This window comes from Pinus tabuliformis, chromosome 4_1, assembly GCF_031772625.1.
Source record: "Pinus tabuliformis cultivar Carrire ecotype Pingquan chromosome 4_1, CPIR1, whole genome shotgun sequence".
NCBI lineage: Eukaryota > Viridiplantae > Streptophyta > Pinopsida > Pinales > Pinaceae > Pinus > Pinus tabuliformis.
In genome coordinates this window covers 331,838,605-331,851,924 of record NC_142303.1, presented here as the reverse complement: position 1 = coordinate 331,851,924, position 13,320 = coordinate 331,838,605, and the positions used below count along the sequence as shown (strand labels likewise).

The 13,320-nt window shown below is 36.7% G+C and overlaps 1 protein-coding gene across 1 annotated transcript; it reads left to right on the top strand.

The window, feature by feature from the left end:
* Positions 1 to 4,767: 4,767 nt before the first annotated feature.
* LOC149175628 (F-box only protein 13-like) lies at positions 4,768 to 9,965 on the top strand. The gene is made up of 2 exons (XM_089419725.1): positions 4,768 to 5,465; positions 8,077 to 9,965. The coding sequence occupies exon 2, from the start codon at positions 8,128 to 8,130 to the stop codon at positions 9,463 to 9,465; it is 1,338 nt and encodes a 445-aa protein (XP_089275851.1). The 5' UTR covers positions 4,768 to 5,465; positions 8,077 to 8,127; the 3' UTR covers positions 9,466 to 9,965.
* The last annotated feature ends 3,355 nt before the right edge of the window (positions 9,966 to 13,320 follow it).

Below are 13,320 nucleotides of genomic sequence, written 5' to 3'. Positions count from 1 at the left end.
TTCCTTTAGTGATAAATATTTTTTTAGGCACAATTTGTCAATTGAGAAGATCTTTCCCTTAACAACACATGAAATTACCTATGTATTCTAAAGCTTCAATACTTTGTCAAAATGCACACAATTGAATCCAAGAATTTTCACATAAGCATTATTCAACACACATGCTTACTCTACCTATTGAAGTCCTAAATTGTCTTTTTTTTATAACCCTTTTACTTTCCTTTCCATCCATTTCATGATAGTTTTGCTACATTTCTAAGTCAAAAGGTCACCTCAAATATGCTCAAACATCATAAAAAGGTATCATTCATTCATGGTCTATAATATATTGTTTCTTTATGAATTTTAATCAAAACATTCCTATAGCTACTGAATTGCACTCATTCTACAACTAACCAAAGATTTTGCAGCTACATCCATGGTTAGATAGGTTCCAACGCACTTGAGGAGGAATAGAAGATATAAGTAGATAAAAAATGTTCAACATATGCACATCCACCTATCACATTGATCTAACAACTCACCCGATTTGAGAGATCTAAGGGTCAAACTAGAAGTCAACTCTGGTTATAATACTCCAACTGCGCGTTTGAAGAAGGATCGTGGCATCATTAAGCGAGCATGGAATTGGATAAGAAGAATTTGGAATCAAAGTTATGATATGTCAAATCAAAATCTTCTCATGATTTTCTCTTTTAGTAGCAAATCATGAGAATAAGGATTTTGATTTCAATTTAATCTCTTAGTTGTCGAGTGAAAAATTGCTTTTGGGCTTATAACTCTTAAGACTATTATTTAACAGAGGATTATAAAAATCCCTAAAGTGAAGCAATATACATAGTTACTCATTTTGCTATTGAAGACTTCGACATTTAATGCAAGTCACTCTATTCCCTTGGTAATCAATGTGTGGGTCAATAGTTTGATAATAGATCTCATGCCTACTCTCAACATGAGGCCCCCTTGAAGAGTTGTAAGTTAGTTTATCACTTGGCTATGTTAGTTGTTAACTTATTTCATGAATAATTTCTTTCTCATTGCAATTAATTAATTTTCTCGATTGGTATTTTGTTCATCGATATCTGGTTTAACATTTAGTAGTTTGAATATGCTGAGCGCTCACAAAAGACAAAAATATTCCCCTTTAATAGTTTGCTTCATTCAATGGTTTTTATTTTGATTTAATGAGTAATGAGCAGAGCAATTCTAATCGCAACTGCACACATCTGCAATCCTTCATAGTTATATTTTAGATTGTCATTTTTCTGAAGTAATTACATTAAAATTTTCTCTTCTGTTGAATAGAATAAACATTTTGATTTTCAAGAGAACTTAGAACAATATTTCAAATTTCTGCAAGTAAAATTAAATTTCAATTCTGCTCATTAGAATAGATCTTTCAATTAATTTCAAATAGAGTAATTTTTAATTCTTGTTGCAGTATGTTAAGTTTCAATTCAGTTTGATAGTTAGAGTTTTCAATTCATTTCATCTTGAAGCTTAGTTTGCTTTCGAAATAATAATTTTGATGGAAATAACATCTACGTAAGAATGATATGAATTAATCTAGTTACATTACATTTCATCAAAAATAAAATTCCTAGCATATATTGTGCACATGCACTTCGCAAGTACACGAACCTTAGTTGACAATTAATGAAGTAATTTAGCCATCAATTAAATTACCCAACACTACCATTTTATTTTCCAATAAACTCATACACAAGCATACATCAATTTGTAGAACGAAAGATTCATGGCTCAAGAACTTAGTCCTCAAATTCATTATTGAATGATCAATTAAATAATCATGCCCTCAACATCCAAATTGTGCACCAATTCATATACACACATACATATGTATGTGTGTGATCAACCAATAGGTTAGTCACTAATCTTCAAATTGATCTCCAATTTCTATCATGGAAACTATCCATCCAACCACACACACACACACACTCAATTTCCTTCAAGCAAATCCTAGCTTACAGTGAATGTCATTCATGAAAAGACATAGAGATGAAACATAAGTCCTCATGATGGACTGTAATGCAAACAACTTAGGAGCTATAATTGTCATTCTCAAGTGTACTCTAGAATTCCAAGATATCCATTTACATAGATGGATTTTATGCAAAGCATAATAACACATCATCAATTTCATATTTTCCTCATGAATAATCAAGCAAGAGCAAGACAAATCTACCTAGAAACTTCATTAAGCAATCAGACAATTATCCCATAGTGTTAGGGACATTGGTTCAAACTTGTAATAGAGCCTAAGGAAATATGCCATTAACTATAAAGAGACCAAAATTGCCACTATGAACTGCACTAAGGTCTTACACTCATAAGAAGCAAATCTCAGCAAAGGCGATTGTATACACACAAGCAATTATACTTTAAGTCATTGTAGACATTATGCAAAAAATAATATACCAAATCACTCTATCAAAAAATTGCAGCATTCATGATACATTCCATAGACACTACCATCCAACATATCCATGTCCAAGGTATAATGGGGTGAAGTGACCCATAGAAAACAAAACAATGCTTATTCTAGAATTGTCATAAGACATTCTTAAACAATCAATTTCAAAAAGTAATTAAACAAGTGTTTATTGGGTCTCTTGGCATGTCTAAAAACAACATTGAACATTCAATTATATATATAAATATAAATATATATATATATATATATAGATATATATCATTTCAAGTCATCATAACTCAACATATAAATTGTAGATTATATATACCAAGACAATTACTCATGCAAGGTAGGCGCTTGAGGCTTTTCCGTTGTTGGACAACCACTCAGCATGTCAACACACATGATCCACAACCAACAATCATTTCATCTTTGCAATTCAAGTCATCATGCATTTATGTACGATTGCATTTAGAATTTACTCATTTATGATTTGTTTTTATAGCAAATATATATTTTTTTCTTTTAAATGGACGTGACAAGTAAAATCAAGTGCATGTATTCCATAAAGGAAAAATAAATGTTTATCTAAAATATAAATTACTAACTGACTAGGAATGAGCTCTTTTCCACCTAACCATAGGCTTAACTACACCTCAATCTCTCTACAATTAGCCACCCCCTAGCCATAAAATGGTACAACAAGGGGAGCTCTTTAACACTAAAAAAAAATGCCTAGGTGCAGGAACCTCTCCCTCATAGGCAAAGATAAACATGAACCCTTCTTTCCCTACCAATCCTAGGGTTTCCATGATTTCATAGACGCCCCTTAGCTAGCTTACAAAACACCAAGGGGATCCCTTCACTGCTCAACAATTCCTCAATGATTCCCCTCCTAGTACTACTTGTGCTTTCCCAACAACACATTGATCATGACCTTATTAGTTCATTCAAAATCTAGGGCTCTCTTGCATAAATTCAAGGCAACAAATTGAGTATATTAAACCCAAGTTCCTCAAGCAAGAGTTCCACTAAAAAATGGGTGTCTTAATGTGCTCTCTTTTGCACTCATGCACCTATTACTTAGCCATTCGTATTCTGCTCCCACACACTCACACGGGTTCTCTTATTCTTCCATCCCACTGAATCAAATGACTCCCCAATCATGCACATGCCCTTTAATTTCATGGGCACACTTTCCCAAGCACATTCCCCATTGCAAGAGTGGAGTTTCTAGAGGTGATGGGACTTTGTCCATTTCTTTAATAATTGTGGAAGTTGATCCTTCCACCAACCTTATTTAATCACCGACCTATCAAGTTAATGAGGAAAATTGGGTGGATATTTCTCAAAAATGAAATTAAGCATTACAAGATGGTTTGGTAAAGGTGTTTAGGATTCTTTAGATATAATTGGACTCCCTTCTCACCCCCACTCACTAGTTCTACTCATGCTATCATAGTACATATCAGTACTCATGTTCCCAGTTAGTTGTTCAACAATTTTCATTAATGAGAACATAAGATACATATATGTTGTTTCTAATTATCTAGTTCAACTTGTCATACCAATCACATATAAATTCCTATACAAGCAATGCCAACTAAGTTACTCACAATATAAACTAGGGATCAAAATGGAGGTGTTACAATCCTTCTCCACCCCTCTTCCCAAACCTATATTTACACTTGGGTGGGAAAGATGGGGTGAATGTGTGCATATCATAGGAGGGGAAGGTGGGATATGTATACTCTCACTCCACCTTCCCCCATATAGGAATGCATTTTGTTCCCCATTCATCCCCACACCTTATATGGGAGAAGAGGTGAAAGCATGCATATTATATGCACATTCTCTCTTTCTCCCACTCAAATATACATATATATACATATAATATGTATATTTTGAGTTGAGACCTCCTACACACTATACATATGAAAAAAGTGAGTGCCCATATAAATAAGGTGGTAAAGATATATAAATAATATACACATTCTCATCTTTTATTTATATAGATTCATAAAATAACATAAAATAATATTATTTTTAATAATAAAAGAGAAATAAAAAAAAGAAGAGTAGGTCACACAATAATTAAAAAAATGAAGAGTAGATCACACACTTTCACTTTTTAAGATTAAATACAAAAGTATAGGATATGTTTAATTTCTCATAAATTTATTGGAAGTTCATTACATCGAGTGATACTTTTCATGATAAAGAAATGGAATTGATGCTTACACGTTGTTAAAATCAATATTTTATAAAATAAACACATAACCTATTATTTTAATATGAAAATAGCGTTTCACAAATAAAGGGGCAAGCAATGTGCTTAATAAGAAAAAAAGGAGCGAGCATGCTTGAAGATGTATCCACTCTGACCAGCATCAGAAACAAAAACTCATCACAAGAGCTGTATTTTAATAAGTGCTGGGTCACAACCCGGCCATGTTATCCTGGAATCCCGAGACAAGATGCCATAACACCAGGGAACTCCAGACTGTTAGATGGAGCTCACATATCGAATTAAAATACGTTCTATCCCAACAAAGGGCAGTAATCAAATGCGGGCTAACGGAATTTCACACATCCCCATGTCCCTTTTGATGGGCATTGACTTCTTGTTGTATCTCGACACAGATATCAACATATATTCCTCTGTCTGATATGTCAACCATAGCTTTTGCTTTTCAAAGTCAATTCTGTACTTCTTTCTCAGTGCTCTGCAGACTCATGATGCCTCGGAATAATGTGCTCTATGCTTAACATTCTAATTCTTTGATACCTTGGGCTTTGAAGTTCTCATTCCCACCTTCTGTTAACATCATTGAAGGCAGACATGTCAGTGGGTTCCAGACAATAGCGAGAGTGCTTTCATCATTCTGAGCAGATAGAGTATAAGGTAGTGAGTTGTTAACCCTTTCTCTGCTAAGGGTTGTTATATCAATGGATCCGCTTCAGGAGAAGATAATGGTGTGGATTGGTTGCAGTTTTGACTAACATTGAACGAGCTCTTGGATAAGTGCAGGTATGCTTTCATAGTTTGTTTCAGTAGATTAATTGTGTTTTTCATCTGGGTATCTTTATCTGGGTATCGTTATCTGGGTTGAGAATTTAAGTTATGGTGACATCCCCTTCTGAGGGTTTGGTGAGGAACCCAGTTTGTTTTTCCCTAAATTGGCATGTTTCAGATGGCGTCAAGCACTCGGTGAATACAACAATCTTGAAGTATGGTGTCGAGTGCTGGAAAAATATCAGATAGTTGTGAGATGGATGAACCAAAGTGAACCCTAAGATCGTGAAATGTTGAACTTGAAAAATATAGTTTAAAGGGCGTTTGATACCGATGTTATAGATTACTATTTTAATTTTCAATCATCTATGACGTGGGTTTGGTCTGATAGTTAGGAATGACATTTGCCAACGGTTGGTTGATTTTCATGGATGATTTATATATATGTTCAGTGATGGGACCGAATGTTAACAGGACACTGTATTCCTGTTCGGTGAGCCTAAGACCTCTGTCACCTTGGATGCTGCATTTCCATAATGCTTTCTACTTTTTCATTCGGATTTTGGAGATTGACTTGAGCTGGCTATGGATGGTATAAGGTTGCTTGGCTGCCCTTATGGGAGTGCATCTTGATACCATGATACCGTTCACAGTTGCTTGATTTGCAAGCTGCAAGATGATTACTGCAGCCTGACATCTATGAATTGATTTTTCCTTTTTGTTCTCGGCTTAGGATGTTTAGTTGGTGAATTTCAAGGCTCAGATATAGTTTCATGCTTATTGCATACCCTTGTTTTCACTGTGGCTTGTGTGTTGGGGTCTGCACCATCCAAATCGAGGTAACCCATTGTGGAGATAGAAAAATTATTTAGGTGTTTTTTTCATTTAGCTATTTTTTTCGAAGGAAAACTTTGGCAGAAAACTCTAGAGTACTTCCCTGAGATCCATGGATGGTAAACAGGGTAAACCACCGGTGTTAATTATGATGCTCAAACCCCAAAAGGAGTCGAGGGAGTTGAACCATGACCTCCCATCTCTGAGAAGTTGCCTATATAGCTTTAAGACCTTTTGAGCTAATCCTTGGGGCTAGAAGATTTAGCTGTTTTTTTCAGATCATGTGAATGGTCACGTGAGGGAGTCTGATTTTGATTGGATCTTGGTTGTACTTAACATCAATATATTTCTTTTATAGGAATCTTTTGTGCCATTTTATTATGTTTTGCTTTAGTTGTAAACGTGATTCTGGTAGTGTTGATGAATGTCTGTTGCTGAGTGTGCAACATTCAAAACAATGGAGTTCTAACTAATACTGGCAGCTTATCTATGTCCGCAGTCAGGATGTTAAAACATCTACTACTGCTATAGCAACAAACATGAGGAATTTGTCGTTTTCTGTAAATCAAGTTAATCCCTTCTTTTTTTTGTTTTCTTAACTATTCATATATGTCTGATTAGAAATTTTCACCTGCACGGAGTACTCTGTCATACTTAGCATGGAACCTCTTGTTTCTTCTCTTTTCCATATTTAACTGTCTTGGAAAATTGGTTGCTTTTTACGCCTCAGAACTATGCTCCTGAGTCCCGTCTAGTGCTTCAAGCCTTCCTTCTATCTTCACGATACAATTTGAGCATCTATAATGGTGGAACTATGAAAGAAGCAAAAGTAGTGCTAGTGAATGAACAGTAAGAGTGTAAATGAACTCAAAGCACATTAGCCCTGAGAATTTAAGTACTTATTATACAAAAACAGCATTTATATGGCATGCAAAGGCTGATATGACTGTTTCTGTGTTTAGGATTTAGATCTGAGAAATATTCAGAGAATATTAGTTTTTTCCTTACATTAATGTCCATAAAAGTGAGGATGGAAACCCTCGTTAAAGAGAGTAGGAAAAAACCCTATACACAGTTAAAATGTTTAGTAACGACCTGTAACAACGAAGGCATTCAGGGCTGCAGATGGTATTCAGAAAAGAACATCCTTTTCTTAGGCATCACAGCTTCCATCACATTGATGATGAAGGTGATCACTGCCATTATTGGATTTGGACCCATCAGTCATAGACGAAGCCCTCTTAACAACATAATCGTTAGAACTTAGAGATGTTGCCTTCGCTTTCCATGGTACCCATGTAAAAATAACCCTATACACAGTGATACACAAATATTGACTGTCTCTGTGCACATGTGGGAGGCTATGCCACACATAATACAGTACTTTTGATTCTTTTGCAGTTATGTTTGTACCTAGCATCTTGTTGTTAGGTTCCAGCGTGCTATTTACTGAGTTCTACTTAATGTGCAAATCTCTTGCCAGACTCACCATTGCTGATTTCATTTCACATGCAGTGTGTTTGATATTGATTTTGCCATTGGTTCTGTACAAATCACACAGATACACGATTAATGTGCTTTGGGATATAATGTCGGCTTTAAACAATAATGGGAGTTCAGATTACATTTTTCTATCTTTATCTTTAAATGTGATAATTTGCAGTAAAATTTGGAAGTTAGATGCTCATGTCACTAAACCAGATACTGAGTTTTGAAAAATCATATAAAATAAAAACAGTATTTAGATATATGATTTATATAATGTGATTCTCAGTATTTTTCTTGTGCTCAGTTGTTGAGTGCAGACTTCTTGCAGTCCTGTTACCATTTGCGGCATCCTCCTATGTGCAACATTATGCCTGGAACATCTTCAAATTGTGGGATTGCGATGGAGAACCAGCTGGTTCCTGTAGTCCTGAAAAGAAGTATTGTGGGCACTCGTGATGAAAGCAACTCAAAACAGAAGAGGAGAAAGATAAATGCATCATTTTCATGTGAGGATCCTATGATAATAGATAACATATCATGTGGTGAACTTCATGAAGATTTATTAGCAAGGGTGCTTGCACGGTTGCCTGTGTCTAGCTTATTCAGTTTTCGTTCAGTGTGCAAAGGATGGAATTCAATGATATATTCTCCAAGCTTTTTGAATGCTTGTTCAGAGGTCCCATTTCGCTGTCCATGGTTCTACATGGTGGACTCCAAGTTTGATCAGGGCATTGTATATGACACAGAGGTCAATAAATGGCACCATATTAATCTCCCCTCTTGTCTAAGCAAAAATGTAAAGTGCAAACCAGTGGCATCTGCAGGAGCACTTATTTGTTTTGAGTCATCTCTTGGCAATTTCATTGTGTGCAACCCTCTCACTGGACAGTGTTGCAGATTACCGCACCTAAAGATTACTCAGACCATACATGCTATCACAATGGTTGCATCTAAAAATTCATATAAGGTAATACTCATATATGGTGATTGGCCTACATTTGTGATGAAGGTATATGATTCATCAAAACATTACTGGAGTCAACCATCTATAAGTTCTAACATAAAGGAGAGAAGGTATGGAAAATGCTATTTGAAACAAAATATTGGCAGTGATGATGGAACTGTGTATTTTTTGAACAAAGGAGGTAATGTAGTTGCTTCAGATGTCCGGCGGAGTCCTTCAAAGGAGTATTCTTCTATCTTGACATCAGGATATGGTGGTGAAGAGATAGTCTATTTTTTGAACAGAGGGGGCAAAGTAGTGGCTTGTAATACTCACAAAGGCCTGTGGTATGAATACCCCCCTCTTTTACCCTCACCACTTGAGTATTCTCTTGACATTGTGAATTGTGGGGGACGTATGTTCGTGGTAGTCCTCCTGGAATTTTTGGAAAGTGCCCATGTGAGAATATGGGAATTTAATGAGACACAGTCTGAGTGGGTGCAAGTCTTAGCAATGCCCCCTTCAATGTCTCAGCAATACTATGGAAAGAAAGCCGATATCAACTGTATAGGTTATGACAACTTGATAATGATTTGCGTAAGTTCTGGCCAATTCAACAGTCAAGTGCTGTGTAACATCTTGGAAAACTCATGGCTAGAATTGCCTCCCTGTTATCTGCCCGGAAGCCAGAAGGTCGAGAAGTTCGTGTCTGCATTTCCATTTGAACCGAAGCTGGAAGCCTCAGTTTGATTTGGTCCTCCGTCTAATATTGTTCCTGGCTATTCAAGGATAAACTGGTGTGTACAAAAAATTGTCATAGATTTGCAGCAGCGATAGAAAGTTGTGCATACATTTATGTGCTGTAGATTATTGTACTGGATCTCCAATGTAGCATGATTGGGGTTTCATTCATTCTCTGATCATAGCAAGTTCCTGACATATTTTTTTTGGCATTAGGGATGTTTACAATAGTGTATATATGACATATTACATACAGGTTGTTCCAGTTTATATTTGTAATGTAATCCTGGAGTGCGATATTATGATCCATAAGTTTATGCTTTTGTAAATTTTATTGGATTTGTCACTAGTCCTGCAAGCTATTGACTTCTTGTGGCGTAACCATCATTTTGGGAACCTTTGGAAAGATGACAAACAGTTGTCTTGTCTATGAGCCCAAGGCTATTGTGGCAATGGTCAACTCTCTGCAGATTTAGCATTATACTAATTCATAGATGCTTTATACTTTATGCATTAGCTGAAAGCATCTCTCTTCATCTGTGGTGTAGGTTTGGAAATCTCTGCCTATCTGTTTTGATATATGCATTCTTTCTTGCTTGTGTATTTTAAATTTATATCGTTTTAGCTACATCATACATGAGAACAAAAATAAAACAAATATACAAATAACAAACCTCTGGGCACCACTCCAAAGCTGAAACTCTCGTTATATTAAGCTGAACATTTCTCTTCCGAGCACAAAATTTGTGGTTGCTGCTGACAGATTCCTCACTTGATGCTTACTTTGTTTCTCCTCATTTTCAAAATGGTCGCTTAGGGCTTGGGGGTGCTCGTGGAGGCCTTTGCTATAACAAAAGAGAGGAAAAAAAATCAGTTCCTTCCTGTGTTATCCTTTTTTGGGGTGGGGTAGTTTCACCTTGTGGGGATGCCTGGGCATCGCTTGTGGGATTTGGGTATGTCTTGGTATCCTCTTTGAGAGGGTTTTCCTGAGGATGACTATTCAGGATAGGGGATGTCTCAGGGTCATTCCTGAGTCGTACCCCGTGAATCAAGGATGGTTAATATTTTTGAAGTTTGATTATTAGTAGTATAGACATGACATATATGGACCTCTGTTTTTTTATTAAGCTTTTTCCTTTGAATATATTACATCAAAATTTAATATTATCGAATGCATTTCAAGTAATTGCAATAGGGTCTGGCTCACAGCCAAGATTAACATTATTAACATGTTTTACATTCAATTAAATGCAAAAGTGAATACTGATGTATGTGCTTTATAGTGAAGGTCTTTTGTCTTCATCAACGAGCTTAGATGGAGTTAAATTATTATTAAAAGAAGAATAAGAATAATATTTGTTTCTATGCTGGTAAGTTTCTCATATGGCATGTTGGCATGGTGATGGTCATCCTCTCTAAACACGAATTAGTTTGATAGGGGAGTCAAATATATGTGTAAGTCAATTGTGGTTTGCTTGGTTGTTGAAAATGCTAGCTAATATAGCCTTTGCTATGGTTTTAGGCTTGCAATTAATGCAATTAATTTATTAGTGCTTGTTTAGTGGCTGCTTCAAGTAACGCAGAATATTGGCGGACTAAATAGTAAAATACCCCTCAATCAAGATTGCTTATTGAAAGAGAAATTATTGAATTGAATAGAACTAATGACATTCTTAATGTTAAATATGAGCTTGATAACCTTAGTCATGATGAAATAAAGCTTGTTCCTTTTTTTATTGGAAAAATCACCGTGTAAGTGAACTATACATAGAATTCCTATGGAGGATACATGCCTAATCTTCCTGTGACAAGTAAATTCCTTATTTTAGAGAAAGAATATGAATGATTCTTGAAATGTTGAGTGCTATAAGCATTTTTTCTTAAAAATATATTTACGTCATCATAACATGTTATTGTCTTCAAACACAAGAAACATAAAGTAGGAGAGGTGACTATTTGGTGGCTATCAACTTCCTAAGACATGTACTACACCTTAATATTATAATTGAATAAGGATATTCATTGTGCTATTCCTTAATATTAAAATTGAATAAGATTATTTATTGCATATATAGTTAAGAATTTTTAGAATTGAATCGATTTTTAAATGATAAGTTTAAGAGAATATTCAACTATTCGTTTTTTTTTTTTTTTTTGTGTAAGTTTGGTAGTACTTCCCTTTTCTATTACTTATCTATAAGCAGGTAACAAAATATGTCTGGTAGCCTCAACCTGCCCGAAGGAAACCAGGTTTGTTGGCCACCGATCAACATCAAAAGCTGTCCAAAATTTAAATAGTTTAATCCTTGTCATCCATGCTAAGTTTGCTGCTATATCTACTATATACTTAATGCTTTGACTTGTAAAATAAATGTTATTCGTCATAATAACAAAAATTAACTTTTTGTCTCTTTGCTTCAGTCATCAGATGATTCAATTGGAGTCGGGTCCTTAGCACTTGACTCGGGCACTTCGCTCTGCAGCAAGGTTTGGATCTGCTTCTCCATTCTCCCAAAACGAAGGTTCTGGTGATATTGTTGCACTTGCACCGCCTGGATTTCCTTCTGGATGTCCTTTAAACTTGGTTCCTCTGGCCTATCTCGCTCTGGTTCTTCTCTATCCCTGTATGTTATCATTGCCCTGGCCAATAGATTTTTCATTACCCAGTACTGTTGTATGGTCTGCCTGAACAGAGTTTGGCGGCCTCTAGTATGGCCCGGGTTGTTAAGTAATGGCTCCCAGTCTTCCATTGGGAGTTCTTTGTTTGCCACGTTAGCATTTAACTTAGCTTCCCATGTTGCAATTACGACTTTTACTTGTGCTGGGGTGCCTGCATGGTAAGCATTCATTAGGTTCTGCATGCTTTCCTCGCCTGTTCTTCTTCCCCTTTTTCTCTGTGTTTTGCTCGTTGATGCCTCCAGGCCCTTCGTTTTATGTTTTTCCTGCTTACTTGCTCATCGGCCTCCTTTTCTTCCTTGTTTCCCTTATGCTTTCACCATCTTTTCCCATGGCAATTTCTTCCGTCCCCTCCCCTCACGCATTCTCACCTGTTTTTGATGACGGAGCTCTGGAGACTGAAGAGTATAGAAATTAATTCTACCTGTAATGTTAACATGAGTATGTTCATTAAAACCAATCCTAAGTTTTTCCATAACATTCTGCCATTCCTTTTTAATCTGTTTTTCAGCATTAAAACTTCCAGTTTGCTTCTCGGCAACCCAATTGCCCCCAATTCGCAGCCACCCAGTTATCGCTTCTCTCCTCAGCTCTATTCCCCCCTTGGTACCCATCCCCTGGGGTCCCCACAGAGGTCCCCTGCCGCTCTTGTGATCTGGTCGGCAAGGAACTGGAATTCCAACTACGGGAAAGCAAGGTTTTGGCTCCAATTCCGCCACTAGGGCGGACCCTCTCAACGTGCTACTCACCACACTCCCCCTCCCTCTTGGCTTTTCTAGAATTAGCCTTCCTTTGTAGTCCATCACTACACAGGGTTATAGAGAAATGATTTCCCCCTGGCCATGCAAAGCCCCACTGGTATGGAATTCTCCCCTTCCTAATCCCCTGCACCTCTTTTCTTCCCCGTTGGTGTAAGCTCCCCCCAGAAGCCAGACTAGCCTAGCAAGGTCTATTTTCCATTTCCCATTCCCCCCTCTCGCCCCCACTATTTTTGGAGTCGACAGGGTCCCCGAAGGCTAACAAAGGCGTCATAGCCTTTTCTCGGCCCCGACCTGCAACATTTCCCTATGACAGGTATCGGTTTCTTTCCCCCAGGTTCTAGCTGCCCTCCAAACCCTTCCCAGGTCGCATTCCCCCCCGCTTCCCTTCATAGAATATAGTCAATTCATACCTAGACATTATCAACAG

Bases quoted from the DNA above. Each gene is read 5' to 3' on its own strand.
- LOC149175628 (XM_089419725.1), top strand. From the start codon at position 8,128: ATGTGCAACATTATGCCTGGAACATCTTCAAATTGTGGGATTGCGATG.